Source organism: Aegilops tauschii, chromosome 5 (genome assembly GCF_002575655.3).
Source record: "Aegilops tauschii subsp. strangulata cultivar AL8/78 chromosome 5, Aet v6.0, whole genome shotgun sequence".
NCBI lineage: Eukaryota > Viridiplantae > Streptophyta > Magnoliopsida > Poales > Poaceae > Aegilops > Aegilops tauschii.
The window spans coordinates 12,920,817-12,946,002 of NC_053039.3; the positions used below are offsets into that span (position 1 = coordinate 12,920,817).

General features: G+C 46.5%; 1 protein-coding gene across 1 annotated transcript; it reads right to left on the reverse strand.

Moving 5' to 3' along the window:
• Window positions 1–22,652: 22,652 nt before the first annotated feature.
• Window positions 22,653–23,864, reverse strand: LOC109758502 (uncharacterized). Its single transcript, XM_073498738.1, has 2 exons — window positions 23,321–23,864; window positions 22,653–22,675 (listed from the first exon to the last, which is right to left on the reverse strand). Exons 1-2 carry the CDS (start codon window positions 23,862–23,864, stop codon window positions 22,653–22,655), a joined length of 567 nt encoding a protein of 188 aa, XP_073354839.1.
• Window positions 23,865–25,186: the final 1,322 nt, after the last annotated feature.

Below are 25,186 nucleotides of genomic sequence, written 5' to 3' on the forward strand. Positions count from 1 at the left end.
CTAAATGATAGTTGTGTTCCATAATTAAGTGACAAAATCAATGGACATTGAAGTTATATTTCATATTTGAATTCTTGTTAACAGAAACAAGTTACATCAAATGGCATTGTGAATCTTTCGGTAAAACTGTCAAGCAACTTATTGTTCTATAGTAATTTAGGAATAACAAGTGACTGATTTAAACAATTCCGTAACCTCATTAGTAGTATAATAAATAGAAAGTGCCAAGTATAGTAGCATACCCAGATTGTGTGAACTCCTGCATAACAGCAGTAGTCTCTCGGACAAGCTGGGTCACCGGGATGGTTTCCTGCATTTGGAAATGAATAATAATCAGGAAACATATATTTCCTAGGGATGAAATTGTAGTCCCAATCTCTAATTCACTGCGACCTTCATGATGCGTTTACTTATTGCAAGCGAAGCATCCTATATTATTCTCATTGCACTGTACACAGTCTGCTCGCACGAAATGTGTTTTGTTTCACGCAAGAAGTCAAGAACTATCATCCAGCTTGAACTTTTGGGGATCACTGTTCACACCTTACAATTGCTTTGCAGGATAACATTCACCCTAACTGTGCAGCACTACAGTATGGCTACAGTGACTGGCATGTGCCTCAGGCTTAAGTTGACACAAAACCCGCGCGATTACACCACTGGTCGTGACCTGCCCCACAGCAGGCAGACCCTCGACATCATTGTCGTCATGGCCGGGACACCAGGTGAGACACGCCATTGCCAGCTTCCTAGTTCCTACTGGTCGATACTCTTTGCTGCACTGACATGACCAGCTTGTGCTGGAAGACAGTGTAATGAAACTGTCTGAACAGTTCACTGAAACTGAACTGCTACTAATCTTCAGTTAGAAATTGGGAGCTGTCTGTACTCTTGTAGTATTAGACATAAGTAGAAGGAGTTGAATGGAAACAGTTGGTATGTGCATTATGCCTGCTGTAAAGATGCTAGAAGGCAATCTGAATCTAGTTTGCTTGGGGATAAAATCATAACATATTCACACTAACCCCTTACAGAGAAATTAGTTCATAGTACTATCCTTGATACAAATAATTCAATTTTCCCATTTGGCACTATTTGTCACTTGTAAAAACTTTGGAATATACTGTAAATTCATGATAAGACTTGGTTAGGCCGAGGCCATCACTGAGGTATATATAGCCATGCCCTCGCTTTGTTATTCAGATACATATTTACACTAACTGGCTAGTTCGCTCGGAAATGACAGTAGGATTATGCTGAATAAAATGAATGTACGCATGATGGCTTCAGGCTGGATACAGGCATGTGGATGTAGGAGATATGCCCTAGAGGCAATAATAAATGATATTATTTATCTCCATGTTCATAATTATGTTTATGTTCCATGCTATAACTGCTATGGTTCTTGAGTCTCCAATAACACGAGGCTCGGAGGAAAACTCATATGCACATGTGGAATAATAAACGGTAAGAAGTATTCCTAGTCTGGCCTCTAAGACTAGCTCAAGTGTTGCATGATGGTTCTGTTTTCCTGATCATGGGCATGTCTATGCCAGCAACTTTGAGGGCACAATGTAAAGAGAACATTTGTGTTGAATCGACCCGGATTGATGTTATGCTATGAGATTCATTCGTCACAAGTTTATGGTTGATAACACAGAGATGGTTAATGTTTGCATAATTCCTTAGACCATGAGAGTATCGAGTTTCTTCATACTTGCTTCATGAACTTTGGGGTTTGTTAAACGTCATCCGTAAATGGGTGGCTATTACGGCGGCTTACGGGTTCATGGAAAAGTGTGTCAAGTAACTTGATAGCTCAAGATTGGGATTTGCTCCTCCGACGATGGAGAGATATTCTCGGGCCCTCTCGGTGTTACGGTATCCATCATCGTCTGGCCAGACACAGTGTGATTTGATCACAGGGATGCTGGAACACGGAAACGAGAAAAGAGAACAAAACCGGTAATGAGGTAACTTGCATATTGGTCAAATTGTTCGTCCACGGGATGCAATAAATCTCACCTCGGGTGTTTGTGACATATCGTGAAGCAACATGAATAGCTCACTGCAACTGGAGGTTCACTCGAATATTCATTCGTGTGGGTATAGGGGTCAATATGGATGTCCACGGCTCCGATGTTGATCATTGATCGGAAAGTGTTCCGGTCATGTCTATGCTTTACCGAACCTATAGGGTCACACGCTTAAGGGTCATCTATCTGCTGAATACTACACAGGGAGTCTGACAGAAATTTGCCGAAAAAGTTTCGGAGACAATGGAAGAGTTCCGGAGAGAGAATAGTGAAATAGTTTCGTAAAACCAAAAAGTTGTTTCGGGATATACCAGTAAGTCAAATTGGTTTCGGGACACGCCTGATAATTCTTGGAGGGTGCCAGAATTATTCTGGAAACTTCTAGGAATTTTTCGGGATAAAAACCGAAAATGTTTCGGAGCTGCCAGTACCGCTTTGGTTGTTTTTCGCAGATGAAATTCACTAATCTGAAATTGTTTCAGAATGAATCCAAAATCATTTTAGTGGGTACTAGAATTATTCTAAGACCCACAGAAATATTTTCGGATTTAATGGACGCGAAAAATTGTCTTCATGAATAGTGAAAACGCATTCTTGTTTGCTTTTCGCAGATGAAAATCACTAAACCGAAATTGTTTCGGAACGCGTTGAAAATTATTTTAGTGGGTACTGGAAACTGAGCCCACATAAATATTTTAGTTCGAATGGACGCTAAAAAATGTCGTCATGAATAGTGAAAGTGCTTTTTGCTTGGCTTCTTGGAGAAGCCACCTTGAGGGCCTTTTGGTATTATCCCCTTGGCTTCTTGGAGAAACCACCCTTGGGCTTGGCCTATAAATAGGGGTGGAGGGGGATTCCTAAAGACACACTCTTTCTCACATACAAGTGCCATTGCAATGATCTGGCTTCTCTCTCCCTCCCAGCGAAATAGTTTCGTAGAGCCGAAAGGCTGTCTGGGTTTCGGCAGGAACTAGTTCTGGACGGCGAAGCCCTGCCGGATAGATGACACCGTATGTGTGCAACTTTGTAGAGAGATCGTAGTTTCGGTCTTAGTTCGAGAGTGCCTCCCGAAGGGCTGTCCGTGTGACCGTCGGAGTTTCAAAGGTCCTCCCGAAGGGCTGTCCGACTTTCGAAGGTCCTCCCGAAGGGCTGTTCGCGACACCGTCCGGGGGACTGTCCGACCACCTCCCGGAGGGCTGTCCGAGGGGCAAATGAGGGTATACATCCTCGCAGTTGGGAGGTTGTAAATCCTAGCTGCGGGGATCTGCACCGCCGATCGTCATCGACTCTACTTCCCGCTGTGCTACGAGTCGGTAACGAAAAAGATCAAACCATGTATGCAGTCTCCATAGTGGTCCTGGGCTGGTGCGTAGGTCGAAATTTTTTATTTTCTGCTGCGTTACCCTACAGTGGACACAGCCACGGCCACAGCTCTCCGGCAACCAAGACGGCGACATCATCAACGGAATCCTTGGACGACCTGCGTCCTTCTGCCCGCGTCCTTCCCCGACCACGCCCGTGACCTGCATCCAGCTGCTCTTGCCCCGGCCCTCCTCAACTTCACTCCTGGTGAGCTGCTGTAGGTGAGACAATTGACTCGATCTGTTGCTACTGGTAGAACTGCTGCTGTAGTTTGGGTGTAGCCACAACTGCTGTAGGTTGGGTGTATAGGAGGCTGACTGTATAGTTTGGGTCAAGCTACTGTTTTGCTGTGCTTGATGATACTATTGCTGCATGTATACTGATACATGTGGTGATATTTACCTGAACTGAAGTTGTGAATGTACCATTATTTTCCTGCTGCTACTTATTCCTGGCTCACCTGCTCTAGTTGGTTTCAATTGATATTTTTCTCATCCAGCACTCTGACTATAAATGTGTTGTTTTCATCCTGATGATGATGTTGTACTATAAGGTGGACACCATATTCCTCTTTTAATCCAAAATGAATAATTTTGTTTCATCATGTCCTGGTTTACCCAAGTCAGATTGTTTTTGGTTTGTACTTTGGACCCTGTGTGTTTCTCACATGAACTAGTGTTGTTGTAACATGAACTGTAGTAGGTCGATGCTATCTAACTATGATCATTGCATGGAGGAACCACTATTTGGCTTCAGCCCTTCCTCATTTGATCTTTTTAATGGCCCATATGCATGCTACGTGTTGGCTGACTTGGCATGACGTGCACGAAAACTTGAGGGCATCCATACTAAATAGCACTTCTTAATTTTTCATGTAGACTTGCTCTAGCTCTTCTTAATTCATGCATGTTTCTTTCCAGACATGATCTTACTACTAAATAGCACCCCATCACCTGTTGTTGTTGCTGTTGTTATTCACCCTATCCTTGTTGTTCTGTTTTCTTGTTGGCAGATATTTTGCGTAAATTCAAGACGAAAGATGTTCAAAGAAGCTCCAAGACATTCTTATATATAGCAAGTTATGTAACAATAGCTGGTTATCTGGGCATTGAGAACTCTAGAATTTCATGTATCTTCTCTTTGTTTCTGAATGAAATGTTGTATGTTTCAGAATTACAATTTCTATTTCATATGAAATAGTAATTATGTACGTGATTTGAAAATGTGTGCAATGGAAACATCACTCATGCGACTCACTTATCAAAATAATTTGAGCACATTTGAAATTTCTGACGTGTGGGACCAGTGTATGATATTATGATATTTGGGACCAATATAAAATGGCGAAAAATAAAAGATCATACGCTGTAAAAGGCCGCACACAGGAATAAAAAGGCCGAATTGCTGGGCTAGGCCCATGTAGCTAGCGTAAATTGACAGGAAAATAAATATATAAATGGGTTGAATTGTTGGGCTCGGCCCATATAGACACCTAATCGGACCGGGCTGAATCTTATCAACGACCTTTTCAATTGGTCGCAATTTTGCCACGTCAGATTGCCACATCGGATCCGACGTGGCCTGGGCAGAGAGCTAGCGACCAAAACAGAAGGTCATAGAATCAATGACCTTTTGTTTTGGTCATGGAATTCCACGACCTTCTCACAGAGAAGGTCGTTAATTTCAGTTTACGACCACCAGCTTTTGACCTTCTGTTTTTTGTCACAAAAAGGTCGCAAATGAAAAAACAATGACCCTTCAATGACCAATAGTGATGGTCGCAAGTTGACATATTTCTTGTAGTGAAGGAACGTATGGTTTGGTCTAAGCACAGATGGCATTAATCCTTTTGGGGAGCAGAGCAGCAACCATAGCACATGGCCTGTGACTCTATGTATGTATAACCTTCCTCCTTGGTTGTGCATGAAGCGGAAGTTCATTATGATGCCAGTGCTCATCCAAGGCCCTAAGCAACCCGGCAACGACATTTATGTGTACCTAAGGCCATTAGTTGAAGAACTCTTACAGCTGTGGAATCGAACAGGTGTACGTGCGTGGGATGAGCACGGACAGGAAGAATTTGACCTAAAGGCGTTGCTGTTCATGACCATCAATGATTGGCCTGCTCTCAGTAACCTTTCAGGATAGACAAACAAGGGATACCGCGCATGCACGCATTGTTTGGATGATACCGACAGTATATATTTGGATAATTGTAGGAAGAATGTGTACCTGGGACATCGTCGATTTCTTCCGAGCAGGCATCCCGTAAGAAAGAAAGGCAAGCATTTCAAAGGTGAGGCGGATCACCGGACGAAGCCTCGCCACCGTACTGGTGCTGATGTACATGATATGGTCAAGGATTTGAAGGTAGTCTTTGGAAAGGGTCCTGGTGGACAACCTGTTCCAAATGACGCTGACGGATGCGCACCCATGTGGAAGAAGAAATCTATATTTGGGACCTACCCTATTGGAAAGACCTAGAGGTCCGCTCCGCAATCGACTTGATGCACGTGACGAAGAATCTTTGCGTCACCCTACTTGGCTTCTTGGGCGTGTATGGGAAGACAAAAGATACACCAGAGGCACGGGAGGACCAGCAACGTATGCACGGAAAAGACGGCATACATCAGGGTCATGCCAGCTACGCTCTTACCAAAGAAGAGAAGGAAATCTTCTTTGAATGCCTGCTTAGTATTAAGGTATCGTCTGGCTTCACGTCGAATATAAAGGGAATAATAAATATGGGAGAGAAAAAGTTCCAGAACCTAAAGTCACATGACTGCCACATGATTATGACGCAACTGCTTCCGGTTGCATTGAGGGGGCTTCTACCGGAAAACATTCGATTAGCCATTGCGAAGCTATGTGCATTCCTCAATGCAATCTCTCAGAAAGTAATCGATCCAGAAATCATACCAAGGTTAGAGAATGATTTGGTGCAATGTCTTGTCAGTTTCGAGTTGGTGTTCCCACCATCCTTCTTCAACATCATGACGCACGTCCTAGTTCACCTATGCGAAGAGATTAACGTTTTGGGTCCTGTAGTTCTACATAATATGTTCCCCTTTGAGAGGTTCATGGGAGTCTTAAAGAAATCTGTTCATAACCGTGCTAGGCCAGAAGGAAGCATCTCCAAGGGCCATGAAAATGAGGAGGTCATTGAGTTTTGTATTGACTTTATTCCTGACCTTAAGCCGATTGGTGTTCCTAAATCGTGGCATAAGGGCAGACTGGATGGAAAAGGTATGCTAGGAGGGGATCAAATAATATGTATGGACGGACATTCTCTCACTCAAGCACACTACACGGTTCTACAGAATTCCGCGTTGGTGGCTCCGTATATGGACGAACACAAGAATTTTCTACGCTCCAAACACCCGGAGCGGTCTGATGACTGGATTACACGTGAACAAACGGGGACTTTCGCCGGCTGGTTGCAGACACGTGCCATGCATGACGCCGCTATTGAAGATGACCTGTACTTGCTGTCCCAGTTACCATCTTCGAATATAATGACTTTCAAAGGGTACGAGATAAATGGGAATACATTTTACACGATCGCCCAAGATAAGAAGAGCACCAACCAAAACAGTGGTGTCCGCTTTGATGCGGCAACCAAGACGGGAAAGGAAACATATTATGGTTACATAGAGGACATATGGGAACTTGTCTATGGACGTGGTTTGAAGGTCCCTTTGTTTCGGTGCAAATGGGTCAATATGACACGAGGCGGGGTAACGGAAGACCCGCAGTATGGAATGACAACAGTGGATCTCAACAATCTTGCGTATGCAGACAAACCATTCTTCGTAGCCAATGATGTGGCACAGGTTTTGTATGTGAAAGACATGTCTACCAAGCCGAGAAAAAGAAAAGATAAGGAAGCGAATGCATCATACGATGAGCCAAAGCGCCACATAGTTCTTTCTGGGAAGAGAAACATCTTGGGAGTGGATGACAAGACAGACATGTCAGAAGGTTATGAAAAGTTTGATGAAATTGCTCCATTCACAGTGAATATTGACCCGAGCATCCAGTTAAATGATGAAGATTTTCCGTGGTTACGGCGCAAAGGGACACACGCGAAGAAAAAGTTACACACCCAAAGATCTGGGATGTGATCGACTTCACAATCATCACTTTCTTCTGTGTTTCACACCCAGGAGGGAATCACTATAATAGTTAGGGTAGTTATGTGTTTTGGCATTTGAAACGCGAACAAAGTCTTTCATGCATTTACTGATTTTTTCAGCTAAATGACCCAGAAACTGAAAAACACTTCAAATGAACTCCGAAAAGGTTGAAAGTTGGCATGGTATCATAATTTCATCCACATAGCATGTGCAAAAAAGTAGCTTCATGTACAAAATGGACAATCTCTTTCGAAGTACCAGGGTTTCAGACGAAAACTCATCTGTTACAAAGGCATTCATTTTTTAAATAACCTAAGTATTACCAAATTGAATATAATGATAAAACACACTAATATTAAACATCAGAAAAAAGAATCAATAGTTAAGTTATTCACAAACTAGTGATTCACACAAATTTCAAATAATTCAAAATTTAAACTATTCAAATTTGAAAACTACCGTCACTAACAGAAAGTTTGTAATTTTTTGTACCTAAAGCAAAAATATTCACAAAGAAACTCTAAATACAGCAAAAAACAACTAATAAATAAATAAAACAAAATAAATAAAGTAGAAAAGAAAAAAGAAAAAAACTAAATGAAAAAAGCCCACCTACTGGGCCACATCGGCCTGCATAAGACTAGAACCCAAATTCTAGTTGGGTCAGGATGCAGGCTCGCTAGCCCAGTAGGCCCAACAGGGCATCACAGTAGAGGTAGGCCCAGAAGGCCTGCTCTAGAGAGGAGCTCGAGAGAGCAGCGGCGGCGGGGCTTATAAGCAGGTGCGAGCGCCCCTCGGCTAGCGAGGTGGGACTAAACATCTGCGCCCCTCGCCTGGCAGCGCACCCCCTTTAGTACCGGGTCGTGGCGCCAACCGGTACTAAAGGGGGGTCTTTAGTACCGGTTGTAGCCACGGCCCGGTACTAAAGGGGTGCCGTTCCCGCCGCTTGGCCTGGCCAAAAATAGGCCTTTAGTACCTGTTGGTGGCTCCTACCGGGACTAAAGGTCCCTTCTATATAAACAACACTTGAAAAAAAATTCATTCTCCCTTTGTTTCTTCCTCTGTTTCCCCATCGAAGCACCGCCTGCCCCGATCGATCGACGCCGTCGCCGCCCCCGTCCCGCGCCGTCCCCATCGTCGCCCCCGTCGCGCGCCGTTGCCGTCGCTGCCCCCGTCCCCGTCGCCGCCCTCGTCTTCGTCGCCGCCCCTGGCCCGTCCCTGCGTCGCCGCCCCCGTCACGCCCCGGCACGTCGCCGCCCCCCATCGCCGCCCCCGGCCGTCGCCTCACCGTCGCCGTCGCCCGTTGTGAGCTCTCCCCCCTCTATCCCCTCTCCCTTGCCCCCAGCGGCCACCATGGGCGCCGCCCCTCCCCGAGCCCATACACACACAAGCATGATGGACACACACACACACACATTTCCTTAAGTTAATTAGTATATACGTATTTTTGTATGTCTAATTAGTTTAGATGTTTTATATTATTATTTTTTTCACTAGTATATATGTATGAATGCATGTTAGATGGAAATAATTAGTGTTTAATTAGTATGGATTTTTTATATAATGTTGTTTTTCTGTTTTTTAATGGATGTATAGAAGTTGTTTTTTCTGTTTTTAGTGTTAGATGCTTAATTAGTATGAAATTGCATATAGAATTTTGACATATGCAATGATAGCATTTTATAAATTTGTATATAAGAAATCACAATTCAATAATTTAAAAAATGTTACATTTGCATATAGTATTTGTTTTCGATGATGCCCAGCCCGCATCCTCGCCATCGACCCGTTCACGACGACGTCCTGCTTCAGAGGACCCATGTCCGGGACTGGGCTCCGCCGGGCTGGCACTGGGAGGTGCTACCTTCAGGGGCACGCCGCTTGGTGACGAACCCGGCCCCGGGTCCCGTCGTCGACCCTGATCTCCTTTGGTGGCGTTCACGTGAGCCACATTCGATGCAGAGGGAGCCGGCCCTGCCGGAGGTGGTGCGTCGTCGTGTCAGGGAGGAGGACGAGCATGTCTGTCGCTACATGGCTGCTATGGACGTCAGGTTCTCCAATACTTGGCAGGTTCTTTGGGGAGATGACCGGAGCTATGATCCTGTGATGGTTCCTTCTCTTTGGGTGTCCACCGCCCGCACCTCAGGAACCGCGAGTGGCCTAGATTCTTCTGTAGTATTCGATCTTTATTAGCTAGCTAGCTAGTGATGTATTCGATATATAATATTCGAGATGATGTATTCAAGATTATATATATTATTAGAGACGATGTATTCGAGATTATATATTATTCAAGACGATGTATTCGAGATTATATATTATCTGAGACGATGCATATTATGTACTATGATTCAGTTTTTCCTTATTGATTGCATCCATGCATCGTAATTTGAATACTAAATTGTTTTATATTTCTTCTGGATTAGTTAAATAAAAGCTATGGCGGACAATACCGGCAGAGAGGGAGAAGAGGCCCTGTTCGAGATCATATGCACCCCTCGCGGGCCAGATGATCAGAATGAAGAAGATGACGGCTCCCAATATCTGAACAATACCGGGGAGGGTGATGATATGATATTCGATCGCGACGACCGAATTGATGAAGTCATGAACTATGATTATGATTATGATGACTCCAACACTGTTGATCTTGAAATAACAGAGACCGGCGAGGTATATTTATATAAGCAGGCATCTGGTGATCATCACATGTTTTTAATGATTTGAAGATATATTAACGAATCGATCTTACTTCTTTCAGCCCTCCGGATTGAGCAAATCTGCTTCTATAGGCAGCAGGACAGTGCAAGGCCCGGGCAAAAAGTTGAAGGAGGGCGTAAAGTACAACATCGATGCCATCAAAACTAATGGTGAACCAAGCGTGCCTAAGAACATTGCGAACAAGTTCATTCGTCAGTGCGGATTTCTTGTGAGGGACCAACTCCCGATCTCCATTCCAGAATGGAAAGAGCCAACAAAGAAACGTCCAGATCTTACTTGGGTCGACGACAAAGCAAAAAAACGCTTTGGGAATCTCTCATGGAACATTTCACCCTACCAGATCATTTCACTGATGCAGATGTGCAGAAAGCAAGGACGCTGCTCTTAGGAAGATGGCAATTGCATTCAACACCCACAAGAAAACTGTATGGGCCAACTACGTTGCAGGAGGAAGGAAGACTCCAGAATTCAAGGGAACACTGGAGAAGCAAAGAGAACACTGGCCCGCTTTTGTGAAATTCAAGGAATCAGAATTATCTAAGGAACGGTCGAGAAAAAACAAGGCCAATGCCGCAAAAAAGAAGCAGTTCCGTAGGCATGGGCCAGGTGGCTACGCGGTGGCAATGCCTAAGTGGGAAAAGTCTGTGCAAGAGATGTTGGCTGCAGAGGTCACTCCAGTTACATTGAGCTGGCCTCCCAGGTGCAAAACTTGGTTCTATGCGCATGGGGTGGCGTTGGATCCAAAGACAAGTCAGGTTTCGAAGAAGGCATGTCTTAAAGGAGTCGAAGATAAGTTACTTGAAGCAATAGAAGATGCTCGAAAGGGGGTGTTCACGCCCAACAGAGAGAACGACGAGCTTACGCGCGCCCTGGGAAATCCTGAACACCCAGGAAGAACACGAGGCAAGGGCGTTGTTCCGTGGTATGAGGGATTTTCGGAATGGAACGCCGACTACAGAAGCTGTGCGAGAAGGAAGAAGCTGGAGGAGGAGCAGAGGAAGCAGGAAGCAGAACGCCTTCAAGGCCTAGAATCAGCGCACGCGGACTTGGCACTCAAATTCCAGCGGCAGCAGCAGCAGATTGACTCACTTAGTCAGGAAAGGGGGTCTCATCAGCGGCAGCAGCTAGCGGATGATCCAGCATTGGATAGCACCGTCCCATCCATGCCGAGAAGCAGCATTGGTTCCGCCCCAGGCGACGCACTGCTGGATAGATACCCTGTGGATGACATCATGGAGAACACTAACTGTGAGCTACACTTCAAAATGAAGAGCATATCCATGAAGGTGGCGGACGCCATTGCTTATACAAATCCCCCCGATGCAACCTTCCATTGCAACCCGATTCCAGCCGGCTATGCTTGTGTCGTGGCTGATGTGGCGGTGGACCAATATTCGGGGCTAGAGCTTGACATTCCTGGAGGTGACGAGGAGCACACACTAGGAGAGGCCAAACATCGTATCATCCTATGGAGAAAGGATTGCATCATCTTTCGAAGGCCACCGACACCACGTCGGCCGACTCCTCCTCTAAGTCCACCACCGCGTCAGCAGACTCCCGCTCCTCCAAGTCCACCAACGCGTCAGGACACTCCTGCTCCTCCAAGTCCGGCACAGCGTCAGGCCACTCCTCCTGCTTCAAGTTCGGCACAGCGTCAGACCACTTCTCCTGCTTCAAGTCCGACACCGCGTCAGGCCACTCCTGTTGCTTCAAGTCCGGCATAGCGTCAGGCCACTCCTCCTGCTCCAACTCAGCCACATCAGCCGTCTCCGCCGCCTCAGCAATCGCGGAAGAGAGCCGCCGCAGCTATGGTGCGTAGCGGTACGAATCGAGGTAGTACAGGAGGTACAGGCGGAGGCAAGCAATATAAATATGGTCCAAGCCTCACTCTCTTCCTCAGAGGCCTTACAACATGACCGAGGAGCAAAACGCAGCCATAGTGAAGGCCCAAGTGGACGCCCATGTTGGACCGAAACGGCACCGCTGCCAAGGGAGAAAGTGCCTGAGGAAAAGATTGACCACTTTATTCGTATGGCTAGAGCACCAACTCCCAAGCCTGTTGACTCAGACTATGAGCGTCAAATCAGGAAGGCACATCGAACACGACTATAGAAGGAGTCAAGCTCGAGCTCGAGCCAAGCAGCTAGCAAAAAATGCGGGAAAACCGTTCCCCAGCTAGGAGAACAGGCGGCGCAATCGATCCCCCCGCTTGTTGTACCAACACATGAGAGTACCGGCGCCGGTCAGCTGGTAATAGCCGACGAGCATAGAAGGCTGGCTAAAATTCTCGGTATCACTATTGGACAACTCCTCGAGATCGAACCCATGTCTCCGCTTAGAGAGGAGGACATAAAACGGAAATATGTCCGTGGCGAGCCTTTGGTCAAGCCTGAGGAGGTCAAGAACCTCCCAACGAGAATGTATGAATTGCATCAATGGTACATGGAAATTTGCAAGACCCACAATCGAGAGTCCCTGATGGTGAAAGTCAAGGAAGAGAATTACTTCCATAAGCTAGCTCTGTCTATTGAGTATACAGAACTGTTTCAGTTATTCAATTATGACGCACTCGGCAAATCTATCGTCAGTTGCTATTGTCCGTAAGTGATTTCTTTCTCTAATTTAAGTCTCAAGCTAGCTGTAGTGCTCTCATTGATCATTACCTGTAATTATCCTCACTATATTCTTTTCTGTGATATTATGCAGGATGAAGATGTCCGAAATGAGAAAAGCTGGACGCTATGGCATTGGGTTCATTGACCCAAATACCATTAATAAAGAGACATGGTCATATGAATATTATAAACAAGAAGTAGAGAATAACATGCTAGAGTTCTTGAAGCGCCTCAATACCAATGCAGATATACTACTTCCTTACAACTTCCAGTGAGTCACACTGTCTTGTACTACAAATTCTGTTTTTGTTACTAGCTAGATGTTAATAAGTGTATAGGGTTTAGGGTTAGTTGATGAGTGTTATGCACATGCCCGCTTAATTTATACATGTAATCGTGCGCATGCAGGTACCACTGGATCTTGTTAGACATTCAAGTTGAAGAAGGAAAAGTTGAAGTACTCACTGCTTAAAAAACCTAAAGAGTACTTAATCGTGAAGGGGATAGTCAACAGGTAATTTCAATCATTATATATATGTCCTGATATCAACTAATTAATAACTCCTTTATTCATTTTCTTTGCCGGCGGGCCGGCAGGGCTTGGCAAAAGTTCATCAAAGACGTTCCAGCCCGTTCAGAGAAAATCTGTATTGGTATCGACCCACGGTAATTAATTAAGTAGTGTTGGGAATCGTAGCATAATTTTAAAATTTTCCTACGTTCACCAAGATGCATCTATGGAGTATACTAGCAACGAAGGGAAGGGAGTGCATCTACATAACCTTGTAGATCGCGAGCGGAAGCGTTCCAATGAACGTGGATGACGGAGTCGTACTCGCCGTGATCCAAATCACCGATGACCGAGTGCCGAACGGACGGCACCTCCGCGTTCAACACACGTACGGTGCAGCGACGTCTCCTCCTTCTTGATCCAGCAAGGGGGAAGGAGAGGTTGATGGAGATCCAGCAGCACGACGGCGTGGTGGTGGATGTAGCGGGTCTAGGCAGGGCTTCGCTAAGCTTCTACGAGAGAGAGAGAGAGGTGTTGCAGGGGAGGAGGGAGGCGCCCAAGGCTGTTGTGTGCTGCCCTCCCCCCCCCCTTTATATAGGCCCCCTGGGGGGGCGCCGGCCCTGGAGATCAGATCCAAAGGGGGGGCGGCGGCCACAAGGGGGGAAAGGGGTTGCCTTGCCCCCCAAGGCAAGGGGGAACTCCCCCCCTAGGGTTCCCAACCCTAGGCGCATGGGGGGAGGCCCAAGGGGGGCGCCCCAGCCCACTAAGGGCTGGTTCCCTTCCACTTTCAGCCCACGGGGCCCTCCGGGATAGGTGGCCCCACCCGGTGGACCCCCGGGACCCTTCCGGTGGTCCCGGTACAATACCGGTAACCCCCGAAACTTTCCCGGTGGCCGAAACTGGACTTCCTATATATAATTCTTCACCTCCGGACCATTCCGGAACCTCTCGTGACGTCCGGGATCTCATCCGGGACTCCGAACAACTTTCGGGTTTCCGCATACATATATCTCTACAACCCTAGCGTCACCGGACCTTAAGTGTGTAGACCCTACGGGTTCGGGAGACATGCAGACATGACCGAGACGCCTCTCCGGTCAATAACCAACAGCGGGATCTGGATACCCATGTTGGCTCCCACATGTTCCACGATGATCTCATCGGATGAACCACGGTGTCGAGGATTCAATCAATCCGTATGCAATTCCCTTTGTCAAATGGTATGTTACTTGCCCGAGATTCGATCGTCGGTATCCCAATACCTTGTTCAATCTCGTTACCGGCAAGTCTCTTTACTCGTACCGCAATGCATGATCCCGTGACTAACGCCTTAGTCACATTGAGCTCATTATGATGATGCATTACTGAGTGGGCCCAGAGATACCTCTCCGTCACACGGAGTGACAAATCCCAGTCTCGATCCGTGCCAACCCAACAGACACTTTCGGAGATACCCGTAGTGCACCTTTATAGTCACCCAGTTACGTTGTGACGTTTGGCACACCCAAAGCACTCCTACGGTATCCGGGAGTTGCACGATCTCATGGTCTAAGGAAAAGATACTTGACATTGGAAAAGCTCCAGCAAACGAAACTACACGATCTTTTATGCTATGCTTAGGATTGGGTCTTGTCCATCACATCATTCTCCTAATGATGTGATCCCGTTATCAATGACATCCAATGTCCATAGTCAGGAAACCATGACTATTTGTTGATCAACGAGCTAGTAAACTAGAGGCTTACTAGGGACACGTTGTGGTCTATGTATTCACACATGTATTACGATTTCCGGACAATATAATGAATAATAGACAATTATCATGAACAAAGAAATATAATAATAACCATTTATTATTGCCTTTAGGGCATATTTCCAACAGTCTCCCACTTGCACTAGAGTCAATAATCTAGTTACATTGTGATGAATCGAACACCCATTGCGTCCTGATGTTGATCACGTTTTGCCCTAGGGAGAGGTTTAGTCAACGGATCTGCTACATTCAGGTCCGTATGTACTTTACAAATATCTATGTCTCCATTTTGAACACTTTCACGAATGGAGTTGAAGCGACGCTTGATATGCCTGGTCTTCCTGTGAAACCCGGGCTCCTTCGCAAGGGCAATAGCTCCAGTGTTGTCACAGAAGAGAGTCATCGGGCCCGACGCATTGGGAATCACCCCTAGGTCGGTAATGAACTCCTTCATCTAGACTGCTTCCTGTGCTGCCTCCGAGGCTGCCATGTACTCCGCTTCACATGTAGATCCCGCCACGACGCTTTGCTTGCAACTACACCAGCTTACTGCTCCTCCATTCAAAATATACACGTATCCGGTCTGTGACTTCGAGTCATCCAGATCTGTGTCGAAGCTAGCGTCGACGTAACCCTTTACGACGAGCTCTTCGTCACCTCCATAAACGAGAAACATATCCTTAGTCCTCTTCAGGTACTTCAGGATATTCTTGACCGCTGTCCAGTGTTCCTTGCCGGGATTACTTTGGTACCTTCCTACCAAACTTACGGCAAGGTTTACATCAGGTCTGGTACACAGCATGGCATACATAATAGACCCTATGGCCGAGGCATAGGGGATGACACTCATCTCTTCTATATCTTCTGCCGTGGTCGGGCATTGAGCCGTGCTCAATTGCACACCTTGCAATAAAGGCAAGAACCCCTTCTTGGACTGATCCATATTGAACTTCTTCAATATCTTGTCAAGGTATGTACTCTGTGAAAGACCAATGAGGCTTCTTGATCTATCTCTATAGATCTTGATGCCTAATATATAAGCAGCTTCTCCAAGGTCCTTCATTGAAAAACACTTATTCAAATAGGCCTTTATACTTTCCAAGAATTCTATATCATTTCCCATCAACAGTATGTCATCCACATATAATATGAGAAATGCTACAGAGCTCCCACTCACTTTCTTGTAAACACAGGCTTCTCCATAAGTCTGTGTGAACCCAAACGCTTTGATCATCTCATCAAAGCGAATGTTCCAACTCCGAGATGCTTGCACCAGCCCATAGATTGAGCGTTGGAGCTTGCATACTTTGTTAGCATTCTTAGGATCGACAAAACCTTCCGGCTGCATCATATACAACTCTTCCTTAAGGAAGCCGTTAAGGAATGCCGTTTTGACGTCCATCTGCCATATCTCATAATCATAGTATGCGGCAATTGCTAACATGATTCGGACGGACTTCAGCTTCGCTACGGGTGAGAAAGTCTCATCGTAGTCAACCCCTTGAACTTGTCGATAACCCTTAGCGACAAGTCGAGCTTTGTAGATGGTCACATTACCATCTGCGTCCGTCTTCTTCTTAAAGATCCATTTGTTTTCTATGGCTCGCCGCTCATCGGGCAAGTCAGTCAAAGTCCATACTTTGTTTTCATACATGGATTCTATCTCGGATTTCATGGCTTCTAGCCATTTGTCGGAATCCGGGCCCGCCATCGCTTCTTCATAGTTCGAAGGTTCACCGTTGTCTAACAACATGATTTCCAGGACAGGGTTGCCGTACCACTCTGGTGCGGAACGTGTCCTTGTGGACCTACGATGTTCAGTAACTTGATCTGAAGTTTCAAGATCATCATCATTAACTTCCTCCCCAGTCGGTGTAGGCACCACTGGAACATTTTCCCGCGCTGCGCTACTTTCCGGTTCGGAAGGGGTGACTATCACCTCATCAAGTTCCACTTTCCTCCCACTCAATTCTTTCGAGAGAAACTCCTTCTCTAGAAAGGACCCGTTCTTGGCAACGAAGATCTTGCCTTCGGATCTGAGGTAGAAGGTATACCCAATAGTTTCCTTAGGGTATCCTATGAAGACGCATTTTTCCGATTTGGGTTCGAGCTTTTCAGGTTGAAGTTTCTTGACATAAGCATCGCATCCCCAAACTTTTAGAAACGACAGCTTAGGTTTCTTCCCAAACCATAATTCATACGGTGTCGTCTCAACGGATTTAGACGGTGCCCTATTTAAAGTGAATGCGGCAGTCTCTAAAGCATAACCCCAAAATGAGAGCGGTAAATCGGTAAGAGACATCATAGATCGCACCATATCCAATAGAGTGCGATTACGACGTTCGGACACACCATTTCTCTGAGGTGTTCCAGGCGGCGTGAGTTGTGAAACTATTCCACATTTTCTTAAGTGTGTACCAAATTCGTGACTTAAATATTCTCCACCACGATCTGATCGTAAGAATTTTATTTTCCTGTCACGTTGATTCTCGACTTCACTCTGAAATTCCTTGAACTTTTCAAAGGTTTCAGACTTGTGTTTCATTAGGTAGACATACCCATATCTACTTAAATCATCAGTGAGAGTGAGAACATAACGATATCCTCCGCGAGCCTCAACACTCATTGGACCGCACACATCGGTATGTATGATTTCCAATAAGTTGGTTGCTCGCTCCATTGTTCCGGAGAACGGAGTCTTGGTCATCTTACCCATGAGGCATGGTTCGCACGTGTCAAATGATTCGTAATCAAGAGACTCCAAAAGTCCATCTGCATGGAGCTTCTTCATGCGCTTGACACCAATGTGACCAAGGCAGCAGTGCCACAAGTATGTGGGACTATCGTTATCAACTTTACATCTTTTGGTATTCACACTATGAACATGTGTAACATCACGTTCGAGATTCATCAAAAATAAACCATTGACCAGCGGGGCATGACCATAAAACATATCTCTCAAATAAATAGAACAACCATTATTCTCTGATTTAAATGAGTAGCCATCTCGAATTAAACGAGATCCAGATACAATGTTCATGCTCAAAGCTGGCACTAAATAACAATTATTGAGGTTTAAAACTAATCCCGTGGGTAGATGCAGAGGTAGCGTGCCAACGGCGATCACATCGACCTTGGAACCATTCCCGACGCGCATCGTCACCTCGTCCTTTGCCAGTCTCCGTTTATTCCGTAGTTCCTGCTTTGAGTTACAAATATGAGCAACCGCACCGGTATCAAATACCCAGGAGCTACTACGAGTACTGGTAAGGTACACATCAATTACTTGTATATCACATATACCTTGGGTGTTGCCGGCCTTCTTCTTGTCCGCTAAATATTTGGGGCAGTTCCGCTTCCAGTGACCACTTCCCTTGCAATAAAAGCACTCAGTCTCGGGCTTGGGTCCATTCTTTGACTTCTTCCCGGTAACTGGCTTACCGGGCGCGGCAACTCCCTTGCCGTCCTTCTTGAAGTTCTTCTTACCCTTGCCCTTCTTGAACTTAGTGGTTTTATTCACCATCAACACTTGATGTTCTTTTCTGATCTCTACCTCAGCTGATTTCAGCATTGAATATACCTCGGGAATGGTCTTTTCCATCCCCTGCATATTGTAGTTCATCACAAAGCTCTTGTAGCTTGGTGGAAGCGACTGGAGGATTCTGTCAATGACCGCGTCATCCGGGAGATTAACTCCCAGCTGAGACAACCAGTTGTGCAACCCAGACATTCTGAGTATGTGCTCACTAACAGAACTGTTCTCCTCCATTTTACAGCTGAAGAACTTGTCGGAGACATCATATCTCTCGACCCGGGCATGAGCTTGAAAAACCAGTTTCAGCTCCTCGAACATCTCATATGCTCCATGTTTCTCAAAACGCTTTTGGAGACCCGGTTCTAAGCTGTAAAGCATGCCGCACTGAATGAGGGAGTAATCATCAGCACGCTGCTGCCAAGCGTTCATAACGTCTTGGTTCTCAGGGATTGGTGCTTCACCTAGCGGTGCTTCTAAGAGATAATCTTTCTTGGCTGCTATGAGGATGATCCTCAGGTTCCGGACCCAGTCCGTATAGTTGCTGCCATCATCTTTCAGCTTGGTTTTCTCTAGGAACGCGTTGAAATTGAGGACAACGTGGGCCATTTGATCTACAATACATAGTGTAAAGATTTTAGACTAAGTTCATGATAATTAAGTTCATATAATCAAATTATTTGATGAACTCCCACTCAGATAGACATCCCTCTAGTCATCTAAGTGAAACATGATCCGAATTCAACTAGGCCGTGTCCGATCATCACGTGAGACGGACTAGTCAAGATCGGTGAACATCTCCATGTTGATCGTATCTTCTATACGACTCATGCTCGACCTTTCGGTCCTCCGTGTTCCGAGGCCATGTCTGTACATGCTAGGCTCGTCAAGTCAACCTAAGTGTATTGCGTGTGTTCCGAGGCCATGTCTGTACATGCTAGGCTCGTCAACACCCGTTGTATTCGAACGTTAGAATCTATCACACCCGATCATCACGTGGTGCTTCGAAACAACGAACCTTCGCAACGGTGCACAGTTAGGGTGAACACTTTCTTGAAATTATTATAAGGGATCATCTTACTTACTACCGTCGTTCTAAGCAAATAAGATGAAAAAACATGATAAACATCACATGCAATCAAATAGTGACATGATATGGCCAATATCATCATGCTCCTTTGATCTCCATCTTCGGGGCACCATGATCATCTTCGTCACCGGCATGACACCATGATCTCCATCATTGTGTCTTCATGAAGTTGTCACGCCAACGATTACTTCTACTTGTATGGCTAACGCGTTTAGCAACAAAGTAAAGTAAATTACATGGCGTTATTCAATGACACGCAGGTCATGCAAAATAATAAAGACAACTCCTATGGCTCCTGCCGGTTGTCATACTCATCGACATGCAAGTCGTGATTCCTATTACAAGAATATGATCAATCTCATACATCACATATATCATTCATCACATCTTCTGGCCATATCACATCACATAGCACTTGCTGCAAAAACAAGTTAGACGTCCTCTAATTGTTGTTGCAAGTTTTTTTTTACGTGGTTTGTAGGTTTCTAGCAAGAACGTTTTCTTACCTACGTATGACCACAACGTGATTTGCCAATTTCTATTTCTTCATAAGGACCCTTTTCATCGAATCCGTTCCGACTAAAGTAGGAGAGACAGACACCCGCTAGCCACCTTATGCAACTAGTGCATGTCAGTCGGTGGAACCAGTCTCACGTAAGCGTACGTCTAAGGTCGGTCCGGGCCGCTTCATCCTACAATGCCGCCGAAACAAGAAACGACTAGTAGCGGCAAGAAGAATTGGCAAACTCAACGCCCACAACTGCTTTGTGTTCTACTCGTGCATAGTAACTACGCATAGACCTGGCTCTGATACCACTGTTGGGAATCGTAGCATAATTTTAAAATTTTCCTACATTCACCAAGATGCATCTATGGAGTATACTAGCAACGAAGGGAAGGGAGTGCATCTACATACCCTTGTAGATCGCGAGCGGAAGCGTTCCAATGAACGTGGATGACGGAGTCGTACTCGTCGTGATCCAAATCACCGATGACCGAGTGCCGAACGGACGGCACCTCCGCATTCAACACACGTACGGTGCAGCGACGTCTCCTCCTTCTTGATCCAGCAAGGGGGAAGGAGAGGTTGATGGAGATCCAGCAGCACGACGGCGTGGTGGTGGATGTAGCGGGTCTCGGCAGGGCTTCGCTAAGCTTCTGCAAGAGAGAGAGAGGTGTTGCAGGGGAGGAGGGAGGCGCCCAAGGCTGTTGTGTGCTGCCCTCCCTCCCCCCCCCTTTATATAGGCCCCCTGGGGGGCGCCGGCCCTGGAGATCAGATCCAAAGGGGGGGCGGCGGCCACAAGGGGGAAAGGGGTTGCCTTGCCCCCCAAGGCAAGGGGGAACTCCCCCCCCCTAGGGTTCCCAACCCTAGGCGCATGGGGGGAGGCCCAAGGGGGGCGCCCCAGCCCACTAAGGGCTGGTTCCCTTCCACTTTCAGCCCACGGGGCCCTCCGGGATAGGTGGCCCCACCCGGTGGACCCCCGGGACCCTTCCGGTGGTCCCGGTACAATACCGGTAACCCCCGAAACTTTCCCGGTGGCCGAAACTGGACTACCTATATATAATTCTTCACCTCCGGACCATTCCGGAACCTCTCGTGACGTCCGGGATCTCATCCGGGACTCCGAACAACTTTCGGGTTTCCGCATACATATATCTCTACAACCCTAGCGTCACCGGACCTTAAGTGTGTAGACCCTACGGGTTCGGGAGACATGCAGACATGACCGAGACGCCTCTCCGGTCAATAACCAACAGCGGGATCTGGATACCCATGTTGGCTCCCACATGTTCCACGATGATCTCATCGGATGAACCACGGTGTCGAGGATTCAATCAATCCGTATGCAATTCCCTTTGTCAAACGGTATGTTACTTGCCCGAGATTCGATCGTCGGTATCCCAATACCTTGTTCAATCTCGTTACCGGCAAGTCTCTTTACTCATACCGCAATGCATGATCCCGTGACTAACGCCTTAGTCACATTGAGCTCATTATGATGATGCATTACCGAGTGGGCCCAGAGATACCTCTCCGTCACACGGAGTGACAAATCCCAGTCTCGATCCGTGCCAACCCAACAGACACTTTCGGAGATACCCGTAGTGCACCTTTATAGTCACCCAGTTACGTTGTGACATTTGGCACACCCAAAGCACTCCTACGGTATCCGGGAGTTGCACGATCTCATGGTCTAAGGAAAAGATACTTGACATTGGAAAAGCTCCAGCAAACGAAACTACACGATCTTTTATGCTATGCTTAGGATTGGGTCTTGTCCATCACATCATTCTCCTAATGATGTGATCCCGTTATCAATGACATCCAATGTCCATAGTCAGGAAACCATGACTATCTGTTGATCAACGAGCTAGTCAACTAGAGGCTTACTAGGGACACGTTGTGGTCTATGTATTCACACATGTATTACGATTTCCGGACAATACAATGAATAATAGACAATTATCATGAACAAAGAAATATAATAATAACCATTTATTATTGCCTCTAGGGCATATTTCCAACGAGTAGTACTCCCTCCGTTCCTAAATATAAGTCTTTTTAGACATTTCAAATGGAGTACAACATACAGATATATGTAGACATATTTTAGATTGTAGATTCATTCATTTTGCTCCGTATGTAGTCACTTGTTGGAATCTCTAGAAAGACTTATATTTGGGAACGGAGGGAGTACTAGCTAGCTAGCTACCATGCAATCTCTTTAATTCTAGTTTCAATACCATTAATTATCATGCTTGATTAATTATTATCTGATTGAACTCTATTCTCGTACAGGCCATGAAGCAGGAGCCGGGGAATGATTTATGTGCATACTACGTTTGCGAGAACATTCACATGATGATGTCCGAAAGGAGCACATCTGATAGACAGCTATGGGTACGTTTGCCAGAACACTATACACAATTTTTACATCATTATCGATATCTAGTCACACAACTAATACATGCATATTGATCTCCTTCTTAACAGTTTAATGAGGTGCAGGAGAAGCTCCTACCAATGGATCGCGTACGAGCAATTGCAGAGGAAATAACGGGATTTTTGCTCGACCAGGTCATAGATACCAGAGGAGAATTCCATTACCCGCTACCGCAGTAATGCCTCCACGTAGGAGAAATTGTATATACCAAATTGTATATATATATATATATATATATATATATATATATATATATATATATATGATCGGTTCTATGAGAAATTCTATTTTTTATATATATATGCATAACGTGTACAACATGTAGTATCGAAAAATACCAGCAAACGAAAAAGGAAATTAAATGGAAAACACAAACTTAAAGGAAAAAGAAACCCTGAACCCAAAACCCTCCAAACCTTTTAGTACCGGTTGATGTTACCAACCGGTACTAAAGGTCTCCCCGCCCCCGGCGCAGGCTCATGCCACGTGGTGGCCCTTTAGCAGCGGTTTGTGCATAACCGGTACTAAAGGGGGGGGGCCTTTAGTCCCCACCCTTTAGTGCCGGTTAGAACCGGCACTAAAGGCCCTTACGAACCAGTGCTATAGCCCGGTTCTGCACTAGTGATAGCATCAGCTAGGTAGTATCCCTTGTTGTAGTGGTGGCCATTGATCTCAAAGTTGACTAGTGGGGAGTGGCCTTCTGCAAGCCTTGCGAAGACTGGAGAACGCTGCAGCACGTTGATATCATTGTGAGAACTTGTCATGCCAAAGAAAGAATGCCATATCCAAAGATCTTGTGAAGTCACTGCTTCTAATATGACAGTGCATGCTTTCACACGCCCCTTGTACTGGCCCTGCCAAGAAAATGGACAGTTCTTCCACTTCCAGTGCATACAATCTATGCTGCCAAGCATGTCTGGAAAGCCTCTAGCGGCGTTGATCACCAGCAGCCGTTCTGTATCAGCGGCATTTGGCTGCCGCAAGTACTCAGGGCCAAACACTGCCACCACGGCCTTGCAGAAGCTGTACAGTGACAGCAGACATGTGGACTCACTCATGCGCACGTACTCATCCACCAGATCGTCTGAAATTCCATATGCAAGCATGCGGATGGCCGCGGTGCATTTCTGATAAGAGAATCCAAGCTTGCCAAGGGCATCCATTTTGCACTCGAAGTATGGGTCATGAGCAACCACTCCCTCTCGGATATGATTGAGCACATGCCTTGCCATACGAAAACGACGACGGAATTTATCTGGTTTGAAGAGCGGGGTATTCGCAAAGTAATCGGCATAGAGCAGGGCGCGACCTCTCTCTCTGTTGCGGTTCAGGTTGGGAGCACGGCCAGGGACTGACCCCCTGTACTGAGGAAGCTGACGTTGAATGTGGTCGTGAACGACTAGTGCAGCCACCACAAGATCTTCGTCATCCGAGGACGAATCGTCCGATGAATAAATGAAGTGGTTGAAGAAAAATTCATCTCCACTGTCCATACCTTTGTGGGCAAAGTGTCAAACACCTTGCGGTCGTGGTGGCTAAGAGGCCGCGATGATCACCTCGATGCAGCAGGGGTGGTTGGTGGCCGGCTACAGGCCGCTCTCGAGCACCCGGCGGAAGCTGCCGTGGTCCATAGTCGTCGCCGGCGGTCGTATCCCCTCTTGCACCGGCTACGACAGCGACGGCCAAAACTCCTCCAACCGACAGCCAAAACTCCTACGAAAGCGCGGGCGTGGTGGCGGCCATGTCAAGACGTGGTTTGGTATCGACGGCCGAGGGGTGAGCAGTGAGGAGGCGGCCGGAGAATAGTGGCGGCGCCGGCGGTGGGGTGGGGCGGGGGAGAGCGGGTGGAGGGGTTGGAGGCGAATGGAGTGCTAGTGTCCCCGACAGGCGGGCCACGGGGAGGACAAGGGCGTGCGTCCCGCCTGTCCGTGCGATGTCCGTTTCCCCCAAGCGCGACGCAAGTTTTGGCCCCGAATGGGTCGAAAACGGACGAAACCGAATATTTCTCCGTTTGGGGCCGCGCGTTGGGCGCCTCTATTCGTCCGTTCTACCCAAACGGAATAGGACGGATGGGATGGGATCGCGCGCTGGAGTTGGCCTCACACGAACCAACGCAACGCAGGCACCATGAATGAATGAATGGTTTTTCTTTTCTGTTTCTTTTTATCAAGAAGACAAGACGAATCAACGGATGATTGCTCCTTTCTACCACTCGATACTTCTTCTTTCTCTCGCCCATCGAGGTGGCAACCAACCACTCATCATACTCCCGCATGATTAGCTCAGTAGAACATTTCGGTTCGTGCATGCACCTGCATGCATGTGCAGCAGCAGAACACGCACAATGATTTTCCTGTGACTCTGTGGATTCCTCGTGTCCAGGCCTCCAGGGTGCATGCCCGTGCCCCGTAGGAAAGTGCATGCATGCCAAAACTTACGCACGTGCTCTACTAGCAGTACAGTTTACTCCACAAATTAGTCTTTA

What these genes read in the sequence shown, in the direction of transcription:
- LOC109758502 (XM_073498738.1), bottom strand. Translation starts at nt 23,864, where the DNA reads ATGGATGCCCTTGGCAAGCTTGGATTCTCTTATCAGAAATGCACCGCG. An exon ending in CCTAGCTGATGCTATCACTA is followed by an intron (nt 22,676 to 23,320) that starts GTGCAGAACCGG and finishes AATTGTGTATAG; the next exon opens with TGTTCTGGCAAACGTACCCA.